At 29.4% G+C, this 27,931-nt stretch overlaps 3 protein-coding genes across 4 annotated transcripts; 2 read left to right on the forward strand and 1 right to left on the reverse strand.

Annotated features, from left to right (window-relative positions):
• Nucleotides 1-11,036: 11,036 nt before the first annotated feature.
• Nucleotides 11,037-14,595, forward strand: LOC134826989 (pro-resilin-like). The gene is made up of 3 exons (XM_063839509.1): nt 11,037-11,151; nt 13,510-13,900; nt 14,010-14,595. The coding sequence occupies exons 1-3, from the start codon at nt 11,134-11,136 to the stop codon at nt 14,339-14,341; spliced, it is 741 nt and encodes a 246-aa protein (XP_063695579.1). The 5' UTR covers nt 11,037-11,133; the 3' UTR covers nt 14,342-14,595.
• A 96-nt stretch (nt 14,596-14,691) lies between these two features.
• Nucleotides 14,692-27,499, reverse strand: LOC134838118 (phospholipase B1, membrane-associated-like). Of its 2 annotated transcripts, none has more exons than XM_063853580.1 (4): nt 27,469-27,499; nt 16,509-16,745; nt 15,840-16,454; nt 14,692-15,163 (listed from the first exon to the last, which is right to left on the reverse strand). In XM_063853580.1, the coding sequence occupies exons 2-4, from the start codon at nt 16,721-16,723 to the stop codon at nt 14,692-14,694; spliced, it is 1,302 nt and encodes a 433-aa protein (XP_063709650.1). In that variant the 5' UTR covers nt 16,724-16,745; nt 27,469-27,499. The 2 variants fall into 2 exon arrangements, with proteins under 2 accessions (XP_063709650.1, XP_063709649.1); XM_063853579.1 differs by lacking the exon at nt 27,469-27,499 and adding an exon at nt 20,466-20,508.
• LOC134837695 (actin, indirect flight muscle-like) lies at nt 22,317-23,989 on the forward strand. The gene is made up of 2 exons (XM_063853085.1): nt 22,317-23,256; nt 23,314-23,989. The coding sequence occupies exons 1-2, from the start codon at nt 22,332-22,334 to the stop codon at nt 23,517-23,519; spliced, it is 1,131 nt and encodes a 376-aa protein (XP_063709155.1). The 5' UTR covers nt 22,317-22,331; the 3' UTR covers nt 23,520-23,989.
• Nucleotides 27,500-27,931: the final 432 nt, after the last annotated feature.

Here is a 27,931-nt window from a genome sequence, read left to right on the forward strand (position 1 = left end):
ACATACTTATCTTCATTGAACAAGTTGCGTTTATGTAACACGAACGAAGTCAGTAATAATCAATTTACTACTGATATGACCTCCTACTTGTCCGCACTTTTTTTTTCGTATCGCTCATCATCACATCGAGAGGTTGAAACTGTGCCTTTTTGCGCAGTTTTGGTTGTAATTCGCAGAATTTAAGCGTGACATTCACCTAACTCGTAAAATATTAATTTAGGCAGCTGCAATTTTTAAAAATTTTCATATCTAATTTTCAAAAAGTCAAAAAAGGGAATAATTTCTAATAAATAAAATTAGATTTTTATGAATAAAAATTATACAAAAAACTAGAAAAAAAAATTTTCTAAAATTTTATTTTTTTAAAATAGATTTTTTCTTTTATTCCATGATTTTTCGTGATTTTTAACATTTTGTGAAAAATTTTTTACATAAAAGTAAATTTTTCAAAAATTTTTAATTTCAAAACAAACGTTAGAAATTTTTTAAAAATTCTTAAAATTTTTTAAATTGTTTATTTAAATTATTATTAATTTTCTTTAAAATAAATAATTCAAAAATACTAAAGTTAATACAAAAGTCTTTAAAATTTTTCAAATCCAGTTTTTTTTTTAATTTTTTATTTAAAAAATATTTTTTTCTTAAAATTTTGAATATAATGTGAAACATTTTTCAAAATTGCTCTTGCCTCAATATTTAACGATGAATATGCGAATTATTATTATTATTTTATTAAAATAAAATACGAATCAAGCAGATGTGTGAGACAAGGTGTACGAGTGTGCCAAGATGTTTCGGCGAGTTGATCATTTTTTTTAATAAAATATAAAAATAAATAGTTTTTGAAAGTAAAAAAAACTCGTGGTATTTATCAAATTACTGACGCACTTAAAATTAAATGAACATTGAAAAAGAGCCATAACGCGTTTTTGTGTGAATTAATGTGACAAAATTTGCTCTTTTGTTCCCTTTCGACCGCAACATTCTCCATTTCAGTTGTTAAAAGCATAACTCATGTCTTATAAAATATTAAAAACAAAATTTCTTCGCTGTCTCTCGTTATTATTATTTAAGGTACAAACAAAAATATCCGCTGATTTTATTTTTTTGAAACATGAGAAACATGTTTTTTGTTATTTTTTTCGTGAATTACATGAATTACGCAACAAGTTATATGCAGCAAATATAATAATGAAATTGATTGGTCGTTGTCCGCAGGTCATGTAAGGTGACCCACCTCCCCTGATGAGACTTGTTTGTAACGTTGCTCGCGAATATGATTGATTGGCACTTCCTCAAAAATTAGAAATTAACAATTTTTGGCGATTGACCTTCTCTCATCGCGCCTTTCTTCACACTTTGCGATGTTACTCACTGAGGAAAGATTTCGCAAGGTTTTTAAGTCAAGATTACCGCGACGGACACTTGAAAGCCCAAAATTGACATCTTTTCGCACGGAAATCTTTAATTAAATTTTTTTTATCGCAATAAATTTCGATTGTACCGACATTGCACAACAACAACAACAACTTTAATTGTTGGATTTAATTAACTGATACTAATTCGTTACAGCGGTAAATACTTGATGATGATGACAGACAATTCATTTTCACGAACCACATTACGAACGTAAGTAAGAAAAAAATATTTTCAATTAAATTCCGTAGAAAATTCCGACATTTAACCTCTTAACACTGGACTTGAAACGATGAAAAAATTACGATTGTCACTTTTTTCGAGTTCATTAGTGGCACGACGAACAATTTTTTTTTCTTATCTTACAGAAAAAAAATTTTTTGTCCGTTGTTGTAATAAAATGAAACATAAGAGGACGAAAGACGACGAGCCCAGATATCGAGAGTGAAAGTTGAAAGACATAAATTGCGATTACCTTCTGCAGCAATATACGGACAAGTACGAAAAAACGAGCAAAATATGTGTTAAATAACGAGAAAAAAGCATCGCAAGACCCACAAGCGACCACAATACGCAACAAATTTGAACTGGTTTTAATCTGATGGCGTGCTGGCTTAAACCAACCTACCAGAATTGGTGTTCATCATACGTGCAGTCAATAAATTTTGCGATAAATTATATGGTAAGTCCCTTTTTATATGAGACGCACTTCCCCTTTTTTAGGTAAATGTGGATTTCAGGGCCGAAAAATAATTTTAAAAAATTTTAATTAACAAGGAATTTTGACTTTACTTTAAGCCAAGTAAGTCATATTAAGTCAAATTAAGTTAAACAAAATTTAATTTAAAAAAAAAATATGAATTAAAAAAAAATTCTCAAAAATGGTTAAAAAAGATAATAAGTTAATTTTAAAATTAATTCAAATACTTAATTTTTATTAAATTAAATTTTTTAAATTAAAGTAAAATTAAATTAAATTAAATAAAATTAATTGATTTATCATTTAATTTTTTTTATACAATTCTTTAAATTTTTAAACATTTTTGCAGTTCAACTAAAAATTTTCACTAATTTTGACTTAAGTTCTAAATAAAGTCACTAATTTAAAAAAAAATTTCTCCAAAAATGGTTCTCAAACTTAAAAAAGTCACACTTAAAAAACTAAAATTAGGGAAAACTTTTTAATTTTTTTTTAATTCATAGAAAAATTAATTAAGTTTTTTTTAAATAACTGAATTTGATTTAAATTTTATTTTAAGCTAAAACTCAATTATTCAAAAAAATTTATATAAAAAAATTCAAATTTTTAAATCAAAAAATTTTTGACCCTGTTTTGCTTAAGCTTAAGTCCTTTAATTTTTTTAAGTTTAAATTTAATTCAAAAATTTTTCGTCCCTGGATGCAGATGGCAAAACGAAAGTGAAGTGCAAAATGCCAAATGCTGTTCATCGAATTAAATTGTTGTCGTTACGCAACCCGTATTTTTGCTTTACATTCTCACGTCCATAAAAAACTGGTGCTGAGTGAGAAAAATACTTGATTTTTGGACCGACTTACAGGTTTCGTATTTTTTTTTTCGTCTGATGACTTGAAGGCAAAATAACATTTCGATTGTGTGCTGATTACGCGGCTTGTCATGTCATGTGCATCTCGTTATTTCATTAATATTTTTAAAAACAGCGAGAATTCAAGCGTTTGCATAATTTTATGATTTGGTGCCACTTTTTGTCTCTCAAACTCGTCTCTTGAGTATTTTTCAATAAATATTAACAGTAATTTTAGTCATTTAGCATAACTTACTGGCTGTAAAATGTGGTCGGAAATACTCATAAGTGAAGCTGAATTTGAATTTTTTTGTTAATTTATGGATTTTATCATGACAAATCGTTGATAAATTTTTCTCGTGACTACTGTTCTCGCGACCATCGAGTGAAAATTCATTCAAAAAAATGTTTTTCCATCTCAGACAGTGAGACTTGTTTTGTAATTTCTCATCTAGATGCGAATCATGCTAATAAATTGTACATTTAAGATGCGTTTTTCTCGTGTTTCCACAAGCCAACGAGAGATGCTGTTATGTTATAATGACTCTAAATTGCATTTTCGCATAATATTCGTAGATTATCGCCGACTTGACTAATGTTTCTTGATGGAAATATCATTAATTTTGTTCGTAATCTTTCCCATTCCATCAATTAAGAAGCATCTCATGTTGCATTGAATGATGTTCGTTATATCGCGTCTTCAGTATCTGACATAATATTAATTAGGTGCTAAATCAATCAAATGCAGGTTCTTATGCAATATAATTTTAGTACGAATGTGGCAGGTTCCTCACTTGTTGTGAAATGATGTCTTTTGTGTTTTTTTCTCTTTTGCTTTCTACTGAGGCATGAAAATGTACTATTGACATACATTTTCCGCATGATACGCGGGATGGGAGGTGTTACTCTGCAAACATCAACAATCTCTTTCTTTCATTTTTGAAAAGCAATTAGGCGGGAAAGGTAATTTGTCTTCTTTTTAATGCAGTTTGAGGAATTTTAAGTGTTTTTCTATTGTTGTCTGTCTGTTTTAACCTGAAAAAATAAAAATAAATAAGTCTTCATTACAAAAATTTGTTAAAATCTAAAAATATAAGTTTTTAATAAGGGTTAAAATATAAAATTTCAAAGGATTTTTAAAGAAATATTTTTTTTAACAATTTTAAAAATATTCTTCATAATTTTTATATTATAAAAAAATTATTGCAGACGTTTTGTCCCTTTTTTTTGGAAAAAAAAATAATTAAAAAAAATATAATTTTACAAAATTCACAAAATAAATATTTTAATTTTTTTAATAAATTATTAATTTCAAATTAAATAATTTTTTAATTTTGATTAATTTTAATTAATTTTTTTATTTTAATTCATTTTTTCAGTTTTTAATTCAGTTTTTTTAATAAATTTTTTTATAATTAGAATTTGTAAACTTTGAAGAAATTATTTAAAATTTAAATGTTTTCAAAAAAAAATTAATAATTGTATTAAATACTGTAAGTGTTGTATTTTCCATTTTTAGAATAAGAAAATTATCTTTATTATTTTCATTGTTTCATTAAAAAAATATATAAATTTAAAATTATTTTTTATTTTTTTAATTAATTTTTTTTTTTTAAATTATTAGTTTAATTGGAAAATATTTATAAAAATTCTAAATTTTCATCATTTAATATTTATTTGAGGCAAAATTAGTAAAATTTTATTTTTTCAATTAAACAACAATTACTTAAAATTAATTTTATTTTTTTAATAATTAAAAAATTTAATAATTTTTTTATTTTTACTTTTTAATTTTTTTTATTTGTTTATTTTTTTTATTAACAAAAATGTTAAAATAATACTCAGCAGGTAATAAAACCGAAACGAAATGCGATTCAGTTGTTTTTTTTCACGCCAGTCGTAACATCTTTGTTTTTGTTCAACGGGAGTGGTACTTTGTCGATTAACTACTGTCTTACCATAATGTTAGAGACTGAAAAATAAAGCAATACGATGTTAAAAAGCAATTTTCTTGATAACAATTCGCATTAAATGGTCTGCATGTTGCCGCCGCTCCGATGCGATATGGACGACGAACGTTATATAATCCGCAAATACTTTTACGAATTGTAATAAATTATAACACTTTTTGTTTCATTTTGCAACTCTGGTAACTTATTAAACGCAATTTATTTTACAGACTTGCAAGAAGATTTCAGACCGTCTCGAATCTAGATTGCTCAACCTTTAACCCTTTTAGTGGAAGTGGAGCAATAACGATAAATATCATGACATTCACGTAACACTTTTTATTCATTTTTTTTTTTTGAGTTGTTGATTTTAATGAAAAGTAAAAGTCTTGCAATTCATTTTGGATCAATGCAAGGCCTTTAAACGAATTTTTATGACGATGATTGATGAGAGATGAATCTTCAAAAGTTGCATTCCAGCAGCAAGAGCAACAAAAAAATGAATTTTGCAACCTCATCTGACACCGCATTAACATGTAGATTTATCACTTTAATTAATTTATGACACGAAAATTTCGGTCTAGTTGTTCAAATGGCTTCATTGTTCGCGCTAAATGTTTGCAACAAAATTCGGTACTACGAGAAAAAATTTGCATTTTCGCACCATAAAATCAGCCATCTTGATAATTGCATCTCTCAAACAATTGAGTTTTATTGTGTGTAGTAATGAGAGTCAAATGAGGCCTGGTAATAAAAAAAAACGAAAGTTCATCGTCCGTAAAACATTAATCTGCCATTTATATTCCACACAAAATTTGAAGCTGCGAATGAATGAATAATTAAAATAAAAAATATTTGAAACAAAAAAAACTTTGTTGACATTTCGTCATTTTTGCACAAACAAAAATTAAGAAAAAAAGAAGAAAACAAGACAACGCCTAATTTTTAGACAATCGCTTATAAAAATCTATTTTTGATCGATAAGCTGATTTTTATGCAGATTTTATTTTATTAGAAGGAGGTCAATGTTTGTGTTATTTGTTTTCGAAAAAAAAAGTTCAATTTAGCGAAAGAAAAAGTAAAATGTCAACAATGAAAGAGGTCAATAGGTGACAATCTTCTTTTGTTTGCAAAATTATTATTGATGTGGTCATTTGTGGTTTTTTATCTTTGATGCAAAAAAAAATAAAGATGCATTTGCGGGGGTGCCCGAGAGTACAAATGGTTTCGTAAGAGTCATCAAGGTAATCGATAAGATGATTAATTGAGGAGAAATCGATAGTCTGAAAAAAAAATTATTAAAAAATATTAAGTCACAAAAATGTGAAATAATTTACTATACCTAACCTAATGAAATTCGAATTTTCGACTGAAAAATATTTTTTAAGGATATATAATTGATTCATCTTCACAATTTTAGAAATTAGACAAATTTTAAACCAAAATTTGAAAAAAATTTAAAATTTTGCAAAAATAACATTTTTTAATATAAAAGTCACGCGTAAACTTCGTTTTACCCGTCTAAATGTTTCTTTGAAGCAGAAATAGACCCTAAGAGTATGCAATCAACGCAAATTAAAAATTAGTAAGAATAGAATCTCGTGAGTTATGCAATTAATTTTACATGCCATATTGTCATTTTTCTACGAACTTTTCTACCCAGTGGGAAATTCGGACCTTTTTTAGACCCTTAGGATCTAAAATAAAAGCCTTTTAAAGTTTTCTTAACGGTTTTTCAACTTTTTGTAGGTTTTTCGAAAAAAAATTTAGAAAAAAGAAAAATTTATTAAATTTTATGATTTACAGTCAAAAATTTCTTTATTTTCCAGAATATAATAGAATTTAATAGATTAATCGAATTTGCTCAAAAATAGAATTTACTTAATAATTAGTGAGTTCGAATCCACTTATTGAGCCATAAAATATTCAATTTACTCAAATTTTTATCTTTGTAAAATAAATTTCTCGTAAAACCTACAAAGAGTTGAAAAACTGTTAAGAAAACTTTAAAAGGCTTTTATTTTAGCCCCTGAGGGTCTAAAAGGCCCGAATTTCCCACTGGGGATTGATTGTCCTAATTTTTTGTTCCGAAACCTTTTTTTAAGTAAAAAACCCAAAAACATTCCTGAAGCAGAATTTAGGTTATTGCATTTCAAAATATGTATGGGTTTTTGAAGGTTCTATGAAAAAAATTTTGATTCAGTTTTTGACAAAATTTTGTGAAAAAAATGACAAAACAAGCATTGACAAAATTTTCAAAATTGAAATAAAAAAAAGCGAACTTCAGTAGTTTTAACTGTCAATTGATCTTAAATTTACGACCATCTAAACACCATCGACAAATAAATAACTTAGTACTTGATGCACATCATGTCACTACTAACTTACCTTATTATTCAAATTACTTTCATTTCCATTCAATTGATTGTCAATCAAATTTTATGAACTCTAAAACCCATAAATTCACTCGCAAAGGTGACAATAATGCGACATTCCTCCTGTTTGCCAATAACAGATGCCCATCTATTCAATGCCATAAATCACTCAACACATAAAGGGCAATCATAAAATTTTATTATCTATTTTTTTTTCAAACGCTTTAAAACGTTTCTTATTATTCCTCGACACGAACTTCCAATCTCCCGCTGATCGTAATGCGCGAATTCCGTGGCCCATTGTCTCTAATGTTGATCCAAGTCATCATCATCATCATCTGACATCTCACAGTCTTTAAAATCGATTTCATGCTCTAATTTACGGTGCAACATTGTAATTTGCCAGATGCGTAATAGCGCCATTCTACGATATTTGCTTCCATTGAAATTGAATCGTGATTGTGTAATTTAAGACAAAAAAAAGTAAATGAAATAATCAAACTCTAATTGATTAAAATAAATAAACTTTTAATGAAATTGCCTTCTTTTGAATTAAAAATTAAAATTTTTTGAAATAAAAAATAAAATAATAAACAAACATTTCTTTTTATTGTTTTTTTTTCGCTGTGAATTAGTGAATATTTAAATTCAAATGTGAACTAACGAAAAATTATGTAAATTTTTCTCTCGTATAGATGTATTAATTAAGTGGTCATGACTGGATTACATCGCACTAAATTTTGTTGATATTTTGCAAGTGCGGATCTAATGCTCATTCGGGGCAATTTTAAGAGTCATTGTTGTCACGATCATCATCTGCTTTGGTTCACTCCAATAAAAAAGGGGTAAATCCGAAATCAGTTTCGTAGGTCATGCAACTTTGTTTGCCTCTGCGGCGATAATTACACGAGTGAAAGAAAAAACGAGATGATGACGAAGAAGAAGAAAAGACACCTTTTACTTTCAAACATGTATACGTGAACTATTATTATTACATTAACACCTCGCACTCTTGTTTCTCTTGCACAAGTCAAGATTACATTTACATAATACTTGACTTTACTTTGTATTTGTAGCAGTTGTCGATGTTTTAGCTGTAGGCGTTTTTGTAGCACTTTTGCTAAGACAATTGCAATAAAATACATTTTTTTAAAAGCACAAAAATCATTAACTTATTTTTTTAAAAAGGTATTTAATGTTGGACAAGCTTCATTTGTGAGTCTGTGAGAACTGCGAAAATTTTTTGTGTAATTTTTTGCACAGATTCGTCAAAATTGTCGTAAAAATTACTCATTAAAATGTAATAATATTGCAATTATTGTATTAGGTCATCTAATGAATATGAAATTTTATGACCCGATTTTTACTTTGTTTCAATATATTTTTTTTTCTCTTTTGAATTTAGAATTTTTTTTTAAATTATTTACGTCAAAATTTTAGTATTTTTCTTTCTTATGAGCAAAAAAAGAGTTGAACTTAATGCATTTTAACGGGTTAATAATTTTGAAAAAAAAAATTACAATTTTCTTTTTACAATTTTAAAAAAAAATTATCAAAAATTCAACATTTTAAAAAATTCTAAATAATTAATTTTGTTATAATTTTTGAAAAGTTTTATAAAAAAACGTCTAATAAAAATGACAAAAAAAAATTAATAAAAATATTTAAAATAAAATTTTGTTGTTTTAACATTTAATTTTAATTAAAATTAATTTAAATTTAAAAAAAAATAATTTTAATTAATTAATCTTAAATTCTCTTTAAATCTCAAAATTAAAAAAAAAATAAAATTAATTAAAGTTTTCTATCAATTTTGATCAAAAATGTTAAACTTTAAAATTTTAATTTTTTTTCAAAAATTTTAATTATTTTTATTAAATAATTTTGTTAATTTTTTTGTTATTTTTATTAAACGTTTATTCATAAAACTTTTTTAAAATTATAATAAAATTAATTATTTAGAATTTTTAGAATTATTTATTAATTATTTAAAAATATTTCTCTAAAGCATTAAAATTTAATTATTTTAAAATATTTATAACTTTTTAAAAAATAAGTGTCATGGCATGCCACTCCTGATAAAAATTCATTTTTTTCAATTTAGCGCTTTCAACAAAGAGATGATTATCTAAAAAATTGTAGTAATAAAAAAAAATCTCAAATAAAATAGAACAAAGCGGAAAAAATTGTCCATCAACATTATCTTTATTACCGGTATATTTTCTGCAAATCATGACAAAACTACTTATTATTCACAAGAAACTCAACCTTTTGCGAATTTTTCATGCGTGATCTCAAAACATTAAAGATAAAATTCCATCACAAAAACCGCAAATGATTCACTTTTATCTAGAAGGAAGCTTTATTTTCAAGCATTTCTTGCATACAAATCTAGCATGAGTAGGAAATTTGTCCTTGAAATAACTTTGAAAAAATCTCTTCTTTTAATCGCAATTTGTCATAAATTCCCAACTCTAGGATCTAAATATGGGTTTTTACCAAAATAAATTCTAAAATGCCTCAAGTGCTTTAATTCTTGTTTGATTTATGATTAAAAAGTGAATTATCATCATCATCATCTCTCAAAAAAAAAAAACATTAAATCTCTTCATAAAAAGTAAACAAGACACAATTTGTGATTTCTCTGTTTGTCAAGTTCTGCTTCCTCGTTAATGATATCACGTACGACACAATCTTCTTACGTTAAATTGTCAAAGATCTCCATAAACGGTCAAAAGATGGTCATCTGGTAATTAAATGACGCGCTTGAAATGTGAAATGAGGAAGAATTTTTGACAAAAACACGGCAATGACACGGATTCAAATGGCTCCAATTTAAAAGATAACTCAATTTGTTACTTTAATATCAAAATATTTGGATTAATATTCACTTCCTGATACTTTCCGGAGGTGATTTTGACAAAATTTCGAAAAAACATTAGATTACAATCAAATTTAGTGAAGAGTAATTAATCTTGTTATTTTTGAAATTAAATTTAATCTGATTAATTTTTGAATTTAAAATTTAATTAAAAAAATATAAAAAATTTCTAGAAACTTTTCATGAATTTTCCATGTAAATGTACAGCCAAGTGATCGTCAAGGTCACACGTTCACTCATTACTTATTTTATGTTCCATACACAAAAATTATCTGTATCTTATTTAACGATTATTATTATTACACCATTGTCTTTTACATTTTATTTTAATAAATATTAATATTTCCTCCCGCGTTCTGAATGAAAAACTTCAAACTTCGTTTATTGTCTTTAAAAAAAAATAAAATAAAATAAATTTAATAATAAAAAAATAAAAAAAAAGTCAAATTGCATTTCCCCTTCGCTCAATACAATGTTTAAACCATTTCCTCTGTAGTTTTGTGCGATGCCGTAATATCTGCCATTCGCCTACGGTAGCGTACACATGAACAACTTTCGACCTGCGGTCATGATGATCAATACAAAAGCGAGCATTCGTCGCAACATGATGTTGTCGGTTGTTGTTGTTGATGTTTTTTTTTGTTGGTTTCACTCCTTCCACTACCACTTTTTTGCGCTATGTGTGTACCACAGGCATCGCAAGACATATGAACAGAAAGAGCTCGATTGTAATAAGATAAATTTTTCATTCGCCCGTTTTGCCGTACACAATACGCGATTAAATGCAAGAAGGTAATGAAGGTACAAGTAGCTGAAATTTTTCGTATAAAAAGATGAACTTGTCTGTAGAGTGTTACATTATTTGTTTAGCAGTTGATCCGTGAACTTCTCTCCTTTTTTCGTTAATTTAAATTAAATTTTAATTTTTTCTATCTTGTGATATACGTGTGACAGGGACAATTAGAAAAATGAATAAATTTTGTGCGGTAAGTTTAATTGTGACAAAAAAAAATTAAAAGTGAAACTGTGGATTACTGACCAAAAAACCAAAGGATTATTTAAAACAAAAATTTAAAAAAATTAAAAAGACTTAAAAAATGTGAAAAAAATTAAAAGAAAAAAATCTTTTAAAAAAAATACGAAAAATAATTAATTCTCAGTGGAATTAAAAATAAAATAAAATATAAATTAATTCATCACAAAAATCATCTTGTGACAATCATGATAAACAAGCCACTCCAGTTACTCAAAGAAAAAAATATGTTAATATATTTTTTGACACCTTTATCACCGAAAATTGCCTCTCTGCTCAAAAAATTATCATAAACGATTTATTTTCTTTTGTTGTTTAAAAAAAATCAACGATGCGCTTAAATTTATTGCAAAAAGTGGCAAGTCATAATTGATTTGTTCAACATCTGAATTAATTTTTTTTCGCATCGAATTTTTGATGATGATGTGCAGAAGCGGGAGAAACGCCTTTATTTTATGCGACGTAAAAGTTAAAAAAAAAATAATAAATTTTATACGAAATTCGATACGTTTTGGGCTTGTTGAGAAATTGACCAGGCGTTTCCCAAAAATTAATAATTTTTTTTAATACTAAAAAAAATCCAAATGCTCAAATTTCTTTTTAAATTTCAGTATTTTGGAAAATAATTTTAAATTTAAAAAATGAAATTCCGCTTAATTAAAAAAAAAATAGAGAAAAGTCGTGAAATATTTTTTTATGTACTTTCGATTTCGTTTACAAGTTCACGAAAAAAAAAACAAACAAAAAAGAGATCAAAAAACGATCAGATAAATTACATTTTTTCGTATGATTTATGTTTCTTCATTGTTTCGAAAATTTCTTTTTGTGCCATATTTGGTTCTCACTTGCCATATTATCGATTGTGTAAGACAAGCGATTAGACAAATTTGGGCAACATTTATCGATTCACTTTATATTTATTGCCATTATCACTTTTAATCGCGGAAATAATAAAATAAATGAAATTTCTTTTGTTCCGATCACGGAATCGTCGTTTATTAACGCTCAGGCGGAGATAAGCCACTCCTAAAACGATAAAATGCCCTGCAGCTACGTCAAATATGTTGCAAGAAGAGAAAATTACCTCATCATATTTCGCGTTTTTATGACAATAAATTTATTTTTTTTTAAGAAATTTCTAATCCGTAGAGTTTTGAAGCCACCCACAAGTCAAGTAACCTCATATTACCTCACGCATGCATAATATTGATAATAAGTTTCCGGCATTCCACAACGAAACCAATGAAACTTGTCATATATTTGCATGGATTGTGCCCGAGAGTGAGGAAAAGTGCTCGACAAATGAATTAAGATCATTATCACCTTTCATTATTTTATTTTTTTTTCTTTATATAAAAGAAATGTTGTTGAATAATAAATGAATTGTTCAACATCGAGACAATTTTGAAAGTAAATTTCACGCGAATCTCTCGCGGAAGGTAGATGACAACAATTACACGACACAAAATTACTCAATTTCGAACAATGTTTATGAAAGGGGTGGACAGCCATCAAACAAATTACCTTCCGATTCGAGCTGTTAAAGCTTTTAAATTTAAAAATCAACAAAATATAATAACGTAATCTACTTCGTGATGTACGTTTTTGCTCTCTTTTTTCGGGGAAAGGAGCATTTTTGCTTTGTTTATACTAAAAATAAACAACAACAACAACATTGTACACTAAAATAGCTTGAGGAGATTATGAGAAAAATAATTTTTCGCTAACAATGTAACTTATTCAAATAAATGAACCACGTACCTCTACTATACAGAAAACCTGTTAAAAAAATATTTTTTTTATTTACCGGTTAAGTTACTTACTTCGTGATCAATGATAGAAATTTTTCATGAACCACACGATTTTTTATGCTGCTGCACTTGGATGTGCATGATTCGTTTATGCAACGTTTTTGTGATTTTGAACTTTGTAATTTTTTTCAATGTCTTGGTTAATTTATGAAAACCGCGAAACTCATGCTCGAGTTAACTTTTCTTTTCCTTGACTTGAAAGTTGCAATTTTTTAAATTTGGGACAAAAATTGACTTTTTTTTATAGGTCTTTTGTATCAAAATTCCTCACGAGCCCATAATTTATTCACGAAAATGTTTTTTTTAAGCAGCAAAAATAAAATTGAAAGTCTGCATTCAATGACATTATCTGGCGAAACATAAATTTTATGACTCTGATTGCATTTTGCATTAAAATTTAAATAATAATAATGAAAAATACATGAGAGGATAACCGGACATGCGAAGAACACTTTTACTTTCATTTGATTGAAGTTTCTCTCGTTTTTTTGTTTTTGCAGTTTGCCATAGTGGTGCTCGCCACAGTTGCTCGTGCAGAGCCTCCAAGCAGTCACTACGGTGCTCCATCCATTTCCAGCAGCTACAGCGCTCCATCTATCTCGAGCAGTTATTCTGTTCCATCGAGCTCTTATGGAGCTCCAAGCTTCGGTGGATCCAGCTTCGGCGGATCTAGCTTCGGAGGCAGCTTTGGTGGAGGTCACAGCTTTGGCGGAAGCCATGGCGGAGATGGCGGTTATCATGAAGTTCATGATGGCGGATATCAAGGATCCGAAGGATTACACATTGAACCCGAAATCCTCCATAAAATCAAGGAAATTTTGTTGCACGAAGAATCTTTGAGCTCCAGCCATGGAGGTAGTTTCGGCGGATATTCCTCAGGAGGATTCTCAGGTAATTTTTCGTTTTTTAAATAAATATTTTAAAATACATACATATATACATAATATCATAATATATATGATGCATAAATAATATAATATAAAAAATTTTTTTCTCATAGGTGGTTTCGGACACTCTGCTCCATCATCTTCATATGGACCCCCACGTCAAACTTATGGCCCACCAAAATCCCGTTATGGAGCTCCCCCCAAGCCACGTTACGGACCTCCCCCACGCCCAGTCTATGGCGCTCCATCTGCCAACGTTATCGGAATTGAATTAGGTCACCCCGTTGCTGGACATCAAGTTAAACATTTGGCCAAACATTACACCATCTCTGCCCCATCATCCTCATATGGCGTCCCATCATTCTCTGCCCCATCAAGCAGCTATGGCGCTCCATCATTCTCCGCTCCTTCATCCTCGTACGGAGTCCCACATCACCGCAAGTAAATCACATAGTCGCGTATTTGTCACCTGTCGTCGGAATTTTAGTTCTTAAGGACACCTTATTTATAAGATTTAAGTCTCTAGTCTTGTGTGCAACGAAGATCATCCACTTGTGCAACACTTTTGTAATTTATTTCCGCTTTGTTTGTAAATCTCTTCAAAGTCTTTCTGAAAAAACAAAAAACATCTCATAAGAAAAAAAAACAAAAATGTTACAAAAATCAGAAAATACTACAAAAAAATCTTCAAAACGAGAAAAAGAGAAATTATTTTTTGTATGAAAAATAAAGGAACTTCTCAGTAAAAAAATTTCTAAAATTTTTTATTCCTAAATCCTAAAATCTACTAATCTCCTAACTATTATAATTCGTGTAAATATAAGGATTCCGTTCGCTCGGACAACGAAATTCTGAAAATACTGGACGAAGACCTGTTGATTTGTATCTCACGGGCTCCATCATGTTGTTCCAAATGCCATTTGCGGAAGTTGCATGTCCCTTTTGACTCAAATGGATGCAATCGATGCCCATTATATTGATATCTGTGACGCCATTGGGATATGTGACACTTGCGTCTTTGAAGAATGGTTGATAAACGACTGTAAAATCGTCTGTATGGAATTCTTTTCTAAAGCTGATGCGTTCCATGATGCCAACAAAAGTTCTTTCTAACTGGCGGTAAAGGTTGCGTTTCTCAGAATACACTGGGCCAAAGAGACAAGAACATTCCACGGGACGAGAGAGATAACATGAACGAGGAACATCAACGTTGTCCATGGAGAAGCAGAGATTCACGAGGGGTGATGGCACGAGATTGACCAGAGTTCTAAAAATTAAAAGAAAAAATTAAGAAATGAATACAAAATAAAATTAAAAGTTTCTAAAATTAGTTCTTAGAAACTAAAAAGTAGTAAACAAGAAATCGACAAAAAAATAATATAAAAAATATTTAAACAAATAAAAAGTTAAAAATAATAATTCTATTTAAAGAAAAAACTTCAGAAAAAAGTTTGACAACTTAGAAATTTTTTTAAAAAGTTTAAAAAAAAAAATTAGATTAATGTAAAAATTTCAATAAAATGATATGAAACACTCGATCTCATTATTTCATCGAAAAAAAATTTCTTCAGATTTTTGATCGTTTTGTGTCATTTAGGTCTAAAGTAATCAAAAAAAAACCCTAAATTCAAAATTCTGCAATGAGATTCAATGCTTTTTTTAGACACTTTTAGTTTTGTTAAGAATGTCAAAGAAGTACTTGAAGAGCCCCAAATCCACTAAAAAATTGTCTGAAATCTCAAAAGCTTATTCAAGAATTTTGAATTCAGGTTTTTTCGATTACTTTAGGCCTAACTAACCCAAAACCATCAAAAAACTAATGCCATATTTTTTTCGATGAAATGATGAAATCGGATGATGTGGATCTTAAGAGACTAATTAGCCCTTTAGTGACTGAATTTAAGATTTTTAGTTTTGAACATTCGTCAAAAAAATTCTCTCACCTTGGATAATTATCACGCATGTACCGCAACGTCTTAATCAAATATCGTTCCTGATCCTGATTAATCCATTGCGTAGCATTTGTTTGGTAACACACATCCGAACAAAAGTCATTCCCGCCAATCATGAGTGTCACCAACTTCCAATGTTCCTTCCATCTGACACGCGGATCTTCCTTCATGCGATTCAGCAGAGTTCGAGCATTGAATGGCATGTCACTGGCAGTCGCGATATTTTCAGCCACGTTAAACTGCGCCGGCTTATGAATGACATAAGAATCCGATAACGAATATCCAAAGAGTTTCGGATTAAATTCCTTCATAATATTTGGCAAGGTCAACGTTTGTCTCCAATTTCCTTGTCCTCCAATCGACCACGATAATCCCCGATTCTCGATCAATGCTTCCAAAATATTGCGAGAATTGGCACCTGTAGCACTTGTGAGGGAATCTCCCATTGCCGCGATGATGTCAATGTCCCCGGGACGAAGTTGATGAACGCTTTTCGGAACTTTTTGGCTACGAAATCCGCGAGTATTGCACGGAAATGGAACATTATCAGGAACTCGCTTTTGGAAACGTTCACCAGAGTCGCGAGTACCTGTTGGACCGAGAATTCTAAAAATATAAAAAGTTAGAAAATGACTTTGAAAAATTCCGAAAAATTCTCACCGATTATAAACCTCTCGAATTCCTCTGTAAAGCCAAATAACAGGCTGCATGACATCAAGTGGCGATGTCACTATGTTATCCTCATATTCGTGTGTTCTTGTGAGATTCCACAGTGGAATGCCGCCTTTACGACTGATTTTTTCAGCATGTGACGTGCAAACAATGGAAATGACGATAATTATCAATTTAAGGGCAAATCTCGTCCTCAGCAGCATTTTTGCAAATTATTTGTGACTGCTGAAAGAAAGAGGAATTAAAGAAAAATGAATAATAATTTATCATCATCATTTATATGCAACACTGCCCTTTTCACTCATTTATTCACTTCATTCACTAAAATTATATTCAACAGTCCTTCCGTAGATGATGATGAAGTTAAATTATTATTCATCATAAATTTTAAATGGAGGGAAAACGATTTAAAGAAATCGGTGAGTTTATGAATGCTGTTTATAATTTTTTTTAATGATACTTTACAATTCATTAGCAATTTCGTTCTTAGCAAGGGCTATTTATGTTAAATGTGCAATAATTGCTATTCACTTTAATTGTAGAAGCTATAATTTGTTGAAAGATTTATTTCAATGTAACACCAGACTATATGGAAGTAATTATAACACGGCTAATCAATACGTATCAAACATCTTCGTTGGTTGATCTTAGTAAACTTTTTAGTTACAATTATCATCACGAAAAACAAATAATTTCTTCACTAGTTCCAAGGTCGCGAAATTAATGACATCAATAAAAATCGGTTTCAACATCAATAAATATTAATTTTGAAGAACCAATTTCATATCACCCGATATCAGCTTTTCATCAAAAAATAATTGGTATGAGATTTTTTGATCGTTTTGTGTTAGTTAAGCCTAAAGAAGTCCAAAAAAACCTGAATTCTAGAACGAACTACAGTGTTTCTATGCATTTTTAGTGAGATTAAGAGGTATTTAAATATACCCAAACGCACTAAAAAATCACTAGAGTTCTTTCTAGAACTTTAAATTTTGATTTTTTGGACTAATGTAGGCTTAACTAACACAAAACGATCAAAAAATCTCATGCCATTTATTTTTCGATGAAATGCTGAAATCGTATGATGTGATTTATAAAACCATCGTTCCTCACAGTTTTCTATATTTTAGAAAATACTTTTTTCACTCTTTTCTTTTTAAGTTTTTAGGGCTCCAATAGTTCGTTAATATTTATTATTTTTATTTATAATTTTTTTTTCTTCCTTCTGAATTTTATCATCTGATTTTTTATCAGTGGCTCTTGAAAAAATAATTTGAACCTACATATTTCCTTTGTATACTCTAAATTTATCACTTTATTAATCTAATTGAAACATAATCGTTGAATGAATTAAATTTGAACAGACATAAAATAATCATCAACTGTAATTAATTTGATCCACATCACAAAATTCAAATTAAATGGGATAAACTGTATTCAGTGAATTCAATCAATTTATCACAATTGTTGTTATCGGCTTAGTATAATTGCTACCAATTTTTAATTAAAGAATCATGTCACCGAATGCAAACACATTATCTCATTTACTCCATTTAAACACACACTTTTAACATATGAAACTGTTAATTACTGCCCTGTTGTTTTTACCTCGTTTAATAACTGTTATTAAAACTCTGTGTTAAGAGCTACCGATTCCGATGTTAGTGCGTTCAATTAGAAGTCACGAATGAAACTGAGTCTGAAACATAGTTTTTAATAACAATTCATTGATTCTAGCGTTCGAGACTCCCTCCATGCAATTGTAGTTTTTTTTCGTATAATAATTAATAATCAAATCACTTATTTTGTTGTAGTATACGTGACACACTTTAAATTTTACTATACAATATAAAGTTCGCCAATTGATGCCGGTGATTGCTCATTTGAATAACTGGATGTCCTTCTATTGCAAAATATTTTATGTTTTGATTCTATCTCGTTACATTACATAAATTTATAGCCATAAATTTGTTAGAATTAAATGGAAAATTTTTAAAAACGGCAACATGTGTAAGGTATTACAATATTTACAGACATATGCAAGTATAGGAACAATTGGCAAGAAATTCGACAATTTCATAAATTTCCGTTAATTCATTTCCAAAAGCATCAATTTCGATTTTAATTCAATTAGTATTCTACTCAAGTTATTGATATTAAATAATATTGTCTGCTGAATAATGTATCATGTTAAGGCTGGTTGTAAAATAATATATTTAAATGGGCCTCTGCCATTTCTGCGTGTAAACAAGAAATTATCGTACAGATTGCCGGCTTGTATCACGTATTGTATGCAATTTGTAAGGCCATGCAAATTTTCGCTAATGATTAACTTTTTAATTGATTTGTTCTTGTGAACAAAATATTTTTTAAAGAAAACTTGATATTATTTTTAGAATTAAATAGTAAAATTAAAAATCATAAGCCTTGAAGTTAATAATTTAAATATCTAAAGCTACTGACTCTGATTTTTTATAAGTCAATTAGGTAGTTTTTGGCTTCTGGACCAAATTTTGAGAAAAATATAATTTTGTTAATACTTTAATAAGAAAAACTATAGACGTATAAAATATTACTCCAAATAAAATTTAAAATTTATCAAAATTTTTTTTGAAATTAAATGACTTTCTTTTCTTTGGAAACTCTTAAAAATACCCAACAGGTACGTGCCCTGGAGTCCCACTGCTTTATTTAAACTTAACTAAACTGCGTTTACTCTTAAAAATTCCCAACAGGTTATGCATCAGTACGCTTCGACGATTGACGCTGAAAATATTACTGAATTTTTTGCAATAATGAAATCCTTTTTTTTTTGCCTAAAATTAATTTGACTCCTTACAGTTTGGAAAGGCTTAAAATTTCTACAGTCCCTTGAAGTTTGTATGACGTGCCCTGTAAAAATTATTGCTTCTATTAAAACTTAACTAACCTGCGTTTACTCTTAAAAATTCCCAACAGGTTATAGGCCCAGTACACTTCCAGAAAAAATGCTACACATTGCAAGCAATTTAACTCAATGTTGAATTTTGAGGATTTTAGATAAAGAGTTTTCTAGTTTTACTATGTTCAATTAAATTTGGAAAATTTTGTGAACGGGTATGTCGCAATCACCTGTCATCGGATACGTATCAAAGGAGGCACTTAGTTGTGTGAAGGCAAGAGTCGAGTACGTTTTCCCAAGTTTTGTATTGTATAAATTACTTGCGATTTAATGAATTAATATTAAATAGGAAGACTTGGATTTTGTTTAAAAATGCTTCATTGGCATCCCTTCCGAGACACTAACTAATTTAATCAAATGATAAACAGTTTGAGTTAAACTTTTAAATTGAAGACATTTAATTTTTTTTCCTGTGCTTCCAGCTGATCCTGATGGATTAAGCAGCTCTTGAGAATTTATTCCATTTTTAACGAATTTTCATAATTATTTTTTCAAGCAAAAATGTTAAATTTATACATATGCTTGATTTGAATCTGAATTAAATGAAAAATTTTAATGTATGTAAATTTTGCATATTTCAACTTAAAACAGTTTTCAAACTTGTCTCGGCCTTAAACTTTAATACACATATTATTACAATAATGACACCAATTTGATGGCATGTGCGGATTGTCCAAATAAATGTATTGTTTGTGCCATTTAATGGTCCATTAGGTATTTGTTTCTAATAAAGTCGCATTATTAGATAACATAATGACAACCAAAATTTTGCTTATTTGGATAATTCAATAAGCAAATTAATGTTATTCATGTTAATTTAAAATAGAACTAAATTCATAAAAATGAATAATATTCTATCAAGAAGCCTCTAAATATTTTTTAAATCACTTTCCAACATCTAAAAATCAATTTTAACACAAACAACCTTCATCGCTATTCAAAACAACGCCAAATCACAAGGATTATTCATCAGTTTTTAATTAAATTTCTACCATCAGACTTACAAAAGTCACTTGCGTCGTCGTCGTCATCTTTATCAACCGCGATCTTACTCATCTGACAAATATAAGAAAACTGACTAAACAATGAATTTTAAGGAACCCGCCTACCTCACATCTATTTTCGTTGCAATTATGCGGTAATTCATGATTTGATTGATTGATCTTTTTTTAGGATATTAGCAAATGCATGAAATTTTTTGACGTGATAACTTGGCGTCATTTCTTTGTGGGCCTTGTAGTTGTCCATATTTGGCGATTAGTTTAGTTGATTTGTTTGTTTTTGTTCCCTCCTTAAATTAGAATGTTGTGATATATTTGTCACCGACGAGAACAACGACGACGACGAGATTCTACTACCGATGATAGCGTCACAATGAAAATTTTGCGTATGCACTCGATTTGCATTCCTTCGAAACGATTTGCTGTAAGAGAAGGAAAAAATGTCTGCCTGGCTTGCTCGATAAATTTAGCGAGATGCAACAATCGACGGTTATTTTTAATTTTTTAGATGTTGAGGCAAAAGAAAAGCACCAACAACAACATTGCATGTCTTTTAATGTGCAAAAAAAGCGGACAATGTGACAAAGGAAGCAACAAAAAATTTGTGTTTTTAAATAATTTCCTTTGTATTGCGTGTGTGGATGTGTTTGATTGAAAAGAGAGTCTACCAAAAATATACATCCGAAGATTTTTCGCGGGAAATTTGAATTAGCGTGATTGAACAATGTGTCAATTTTATTCGTTTTAAAAGGATTTAAAGCTTTTTGTGTTAAAAGTTTCAAATATTTTTCTTTTTTCTTCAAAAACTTTTTTTTTCGACATTAATTAAAAATTTTCTTGTTGAAAAACGAACACAATTTTTCACAATTTCCATTCTGAGGAATGTCTCTCGCACACTCACACCACCAATTAATTTGTCAACGTCTCAATCAATCGATGCGAATCAATGCACGCGAGACAAAAAGAAACATTTCCCGTGGTGTGGCACCGTATAAGGGCCCGTCGTGTGTATGCGAGAGAAAAGAGTCGCACGAGAGAGATTTTTCAACCATGATTCGATCCTTCTAAGGATTGATCATCTATTTCTAATGGCATGTAGAACGCGTACACACCGCCGAAAGTATAAAAAGCAATGTCCAAATTGCTTTTTGGTCACTCGCTGTAATAAATTAGCGCCGGCAAGGCAGAATAGTATATTTAATTTTATTGGTTAGTATTTTACACTGATTTTTTTTTCAACTCAAAGTTGTCATTGAAGTGAAGGAAAGGAAATTGGAATTGAAGGAAAAAATTTTGAAAGAAATTGAAAGTGAAAATTTACAAAATAAAATAAAATAAAAGAATATGAATAAAAAATTAATTAAAAAGTGATTCAAAAAATAAAACAAATTATTTTACATTTCAGACAAATAATTTTTTTAACAAAGTAATAAATTTAAAAAAAATAATAAAAAAATTTAATTGTTCTAAAAGGATTATTTTAACAAAATTACAAGAAATCATATTTAAAAAAAATATAAAAATTTTTAAAATTAATAAAATAATTAATAATTTTAGTTAAAAATAAATTTGTCTAAAAAATTAAATAAAATAAAAATTAATTTTTTTCGATAGGCAAAATTTCTTTAAAATACTTTTTATCAGGCTTAGAAGAAAAGAAGCTCACAATTTTATTTCAAGAAAAAGATTTTTGGATAAAAATTAAGAATGTCTCAAAGAAAGATTTTTATAAAAAAACAAAAAAACTTCAAGGAAAAACTTGTAGGAAAAAATTAAAATCATCTCAGAAAAAACTTTCCATAGAAAATATTAAAAATTTTACCTTTCACTTTTCACACAGAACGCAAAGTAAAACACTAATCTACAAAAATGTGTGATGACGATGCGGGTGGTCTTGTAATCGACAATGGATCTGGCATGTGCAAAGCCGGCTTTGCTGGTGACGATGCCCCACGTGCTGTCTTCCCATCAATTGTTGGACGTCCACGTCATCAAGGTGTCATGGTCGGTATGGGTCAAAAAGATTCGTATGTTGGTGACGAAGCACAGAGCAAACGTGGTATCTTGACACTCAAATACCCCATTGAACATGGTATCATCACCAACTGGGACGACATGGAGAAAATCTGGCATCACACCTTCTACAACGAATTGCGTGTTGCTCCCGAGGAACATCCAGTCTTGTTGACTGAGGCTCCCTTGAACCCCAAATCAAATCGCGAAAAGATGACTCAAATCATGTTTGAGACTTTCAACTCGCCCGCCATGTATGTCGCTATCCAAGCCGTACTTTCCTTGTACGCCTCCGGTCGTACTACTGGTATCGTACTTGACTCTGGAGATGGTGTTTCCCACACAGTCCCCATCTACGAAGGTTATGCCTTGCCTCATGCCATTCTCCGTTTGGACTTGGCTGGTCGCGATTTGACCGATTATCTCATGAAGATCCTCACGGAGCGCGGTTACAGCTTCACCACCACCGCTGAGCGTGAAATTGTTCGTGACATCAAGGAAAAGTTGTGCTATGTTGCCTTGGACTTTGAGCAAGAAATGCAAACTGCCGCCGCCTCATCCACCTTGGAGAAATCCTATGAATTGCCTGACGGTCAAGTTATTACAGTCGGTAATGAGCGTTTCCGTTGCCCCGAAGCTTTGTTCCAACCCTCATTCTTGGGAATGGAATCTAGCGGCGTTCACGAAACCGTCTACAACTCCATCATGAAGTGCGATGTTGACATCAGGAAAGACTTGTATGCCAACTCTGTCCTTTCTGGTGGTACCACAATGTATCCAGGTAATTTTTATATTTTTTTTTTGTATATCAAAAAATCTTAAACTTCCCCTTTCGCAGGTATTGCTGATCGTATGCAAAAGGAAATCACCTCATTGGCCCCATCGACCATCAAGATCAAGATCATCGCTCCTCCAGAACGTAAATATTCCGTCTGGATCGGTGGATCAATTCTCGCCTCGTTGTCCACTTTCCAAACCATGTGGATCTCCAAACAAGAATACGATGAATCTGGCCCAGGCATCGTTCACCGCAAATGCTTCTAAATTAACACACATCACGTTAATTTACATACTTACTGCCATTTAACATCACTGGTTTCGTCTTCATCTTGCGACTTTTTACTATTTATTTATTTATTTAAACAAGAAAAACACACAAAAAAAATTAATATGAAACTTTTGAACAAACTTAAGTACCAACGACAGCCAACCAATTCAAGATCTGGGATGTCCAGGCTGATATCCATCCATAAAAACTAATATACTATTTTGTATTGCACACAAATGATTGCATAAAAAAACATCAAGAACAACAACAACAAAAATTATCGGAACTCAATCTCGATTATTTTGTAAAAATTTTAACTACAAGTATCTCTCTCTTTTTTATTACATATATTTTATTATTTATTATATACTACTTAGAAAAATAATAAATTATATATATTTAAAGAAAAAAAAACATTAGTGACAAAATAACAGCTAAGATCAACCACACATACGCGTCTAAATAACAGCGACAACATTCGTCTTTTTATAAAAAACAAAAAATCTTAACAAATAAAACATTTAAAGAATAAATCAAATTTTTAAATTTAAAATAAATTTATTATATTTAACAAAAATTTCTTTTTTCTAGAGTCAATTAACACATTTCGTATCGTCTTACAATTTATAATATATTTTTCTGTATTATTAAAACCAAACAAAATAAAAAAAAATCAATGAAAAAATCAAAAAATTAACTTTTCTCGATAAAATTAGAAAACTATCATTGCGCGACAACAAGGCACCTCGAAAAATGCGTTCAAACAAAAAAACGCATTCTTCGTGCATTTTTTACACTGATCTAAACTATCAATAGAAATTCTTTTTATCAATTGTGCGATTAATTGTTAGTGTGACGTGACTAAAAATAGGCAACATCGTGTTACGTTTCAAATTAATGAAGATGTCTTTAATTGGAATTCAAGATTTTCTGTCTATCTGTTAATTTTGTATTTTCGCCCCATTTTATTGTAATTTTATACAAAAAAACAATATTTCATCGAAATTTTGAGAAATTCATTGCCTACCTTCAGGATTTAAAAATTATTTTTTATTCTTTTAATTTTGCTTTCTTTCTTTCGTCACATCATTATCTATTCTCGTCACATTTATATGCTCAATAAAAAAATAATTACGGAAAATCCTCTTTTAAAAACATTTCTCGGCGATGACTCATCAAACAAGTGCATGAACCATAACGGTTTCGGTGTAATGCGATGAAATGTTTGCTTGTAGTAGCACGAGAGTGTTCAAGTAGTTAATTACACATGTTTAGAGTAAATATTTATATAGTTTGCGGGAATTAATAGATGAGAGTCATGTGAAGTGGTGCGCGATGCAACACGATGACAACTTGTTTGTGACACTAAGTCTAAGTTGGTTATCGTGTTGATTTATTACGACGGGAAGTGATAAGAAATTTTTACAGGAATTAAATTCCATTGAAAATGAAGTCATCAACGTTATCAAATGTTCTTTGATAAAGGGTTAATCGATTTGTATTGTTTGAAATAACAATGGATTTTTTTATTCGGAAGAAATTAACGTCATTTAATAAGAAAAAAAGGTCAGTTACGTTCAATTTGACCTTCAATGGTCTGCTGATAAGCGAGTTTTAGCTTAAAAAAATCGAACTTATTTTTGCTGTAAACTTAATGCAACTTTTTTTCTGAGTCATATGCTTTAATCTAGTAAAAAGCATGTTCTTCTGTTTAAAATTAACTGTTTACGATAAAATCATACGAAAATCACAAGAAATTTGCGTAAACAAGAAGATTCCTTTTTATATTTAGATGATTTTTTTTTTAAGCCACGTGACCAAAATAATTTTTTTTCAAAAATTATTTAGATGATTTTTTTTTTAAGCCACGTGACCAAAATAATTTTTTTTCAAAAATTTTTATTTTGGGAGATTTTGCTTGATTTTTAATCAAATAATTTAAAGCAAAATGTTAACAATCAACGTTTAACGTCTAAAATGAAAATCCTCATGGGACCAAAAATGAATATTAAATTTATTCGCCTAATTAAAATAATAAATATAAAATAATTAAATTAAATTAAATCTAGAAAATGATTTTTATGGATTAAATACTACCTAATATTCGTAAGTTAGGTAATTTTTTTTGAAAAAAAAATTTCGTTTTCTAAGATCAAACAAATCAAATAGTTTTTTTTTTTTTTGAAAAAAACTTTTGATAATTATTTTTACTTAAAAAAACGGAGTAATATTTTTCAGAAAAAAAATAAAAAAGGAACTTAAAATAATGACAAAATTTTCTCATCCTTTCTTTTTTAATTGCAGCTTTTATATTTTATTGTACTAATGAAAAAAAAAACAGTTGAGAGAAATAATAAGTAATTCTTATGAAGTAATTTCTTTTAATCCAACAAAAGTAATTTCAAAGTATTTTGATGAAAAATATCCTTTTCATAAACTTTGTGTAGGTTCATTGATCATCAAATACGTTGGAGAATAATTGAAAAAGACATATTCGACCTTCATACATACTACGAATAATATATCTTCTGATTTTGTCCTTTTTTCAGCTCATTCGTCGTTGAAAACTCCCGTGAAAAACATGAAATTATTTCTCTTCATAATTATTTTTGGAATTTTTCACTCATCCAAAGCTTACCAGCAAAAAGGATTCATGGAAATCATTCCTGAAAATTTTAACTTGAGCATTATCTGGGAAGTCGACGGAACGGATTATGACGACACTATTACAAGTTACAGTATTTTTCTTTTCAATGCAGTTTCTTCGTGCCTTGACCTTAAAATTGCACCAATTTTGGAAAACACTCTCAGTATCATTGGCACCTTTCGAGACAGTGTATACAGCGTGTTTATGTTACAAATAGAAAATGGTAACTTCGAATACGTTTCGGGTGTCAAAAACTGTCCACCCGATAATAACCTTGTAATTGCATTCACGGATTATTCAAACGTCGTTTTACTGAAAAGTGGAGGAAAATATATGCTCCTGAGTAATAAACGGTCAAAGATGTTGATGAATGACAAATTAGAACTTGTGAAGAAAAATGTGGATATGGATTTCGATAATATTAGAGGCAACCACTTGATTTGCGCTACCATTGACATTCGTGAATTTGAAAGTGAAGTATATTTAGAATGTCAGCAGAATAACGAGGCAAGGAAAAGAGATGAAAAGGTTAAAATCTGTTTTCAAATTTTCTTTGGTATTACATTTGTAATTTGGATTTTTACTTATGTTACTTTGAAAATTTGTTACAAAGAGGAGAAACCTGTGGTTATGCAAGTGTTTCATCTTCGTTAATTGAGAAAAATAATTGAATAAAAATAATTTTTGCTTTTTTGTCAAAAAAAAAAATATTTTTTTTTAACGTTACACTTTGAAAAAAAATTAACCCCTCACGGATAAAAATTTTGAGAAAAAAAAATTTGAGCTGTTAAAATTGATTATAATTTTTTTTTAATTTTCTCACAAAAAAAAATAAATTGGCCATAAAAGTTCAAAAAAGAATTTTTTGTGCTAAAAAAATTTCCTCAGAAATTTTGTAATCTTTTAAAGAGGTAGTTTTGGGAAATTTTTTATTGAGAAAAAGGATAAATCGCACAATTACACAAAATTTCATATAAAAATGAGATTTTCTAAGTCTTCCAATTTCAAGATTTTTCCAAATTTTTAGGTTCAAATTGACTTTAAATGCAATAACAGAGCATAAACATGATTTGGAGAGATTTTGAAATTTGACTTGTTAGCAATTTGTATGCATTTGTGCGATTTATCCTTTTCCTTGCAATTGTGAAATAAAACTCATATTTTTTATATAAGAAGATTTTGGCTGAAATTTTTTTTATCAATTTTTTTGCTAACATCTTTAAATGGCGCCTGTACATCGGAAACGCAGAATTAAGAAAAAGTCCAAAACAAAAGTTGTTTCTAATGCCAAAACCTACAATTTGAGCCGGTGAACGGTGATTCTAACTCAATTTTCAAAAATCGGTACGTGAGCCCTCATAATAAAAGGATTTTTTTCATTTTAAAGAGGAGGTAAATTAACTCCTTTAAATACTGAACAATGTGATGTCTAGACATTTCACGTAGGCTGATGACTCTCATTCCACAGGAGATGGAGATTAATGGTATCAGAAGTCATTAAACGACACAGTTTCACAATGTTTAATATTAAAAAATCCTCGAGCTTCATTCATTGTTGAAAACTCCATGAGAAAACATTTAATAATGAAAATTATTTTCCTCCTGATAATTTTTGAACTTTTCAACTGCTTACAAGCTTTCCAGCAAAACGGTTTCATGGATATCGATCCCGAAAAATTTAACAACCTTGGTTGGAATATCGATGGAACAGACCCAGGAGACTTTCAAACAACCTACAGCCTCTTTACTTACAACGCCATG

The sequence above is a fragment of the Culicoides brevitarsis genome, chromosome 1 (assembly GCF_036172545.1).
Source record: "Culicoides brevitarsis isolate CSIRO-B50_1 chromosome 1, AGI_CSIRO_Cbre_v1, whole genome shotgun sequence".
Lineage (NCBI taxonomy): Eukaryota > Metazoa > Arthropoda > Insecta > Diptera > Ceratopogonidae > Culicoides > Culicoides brevitarsis.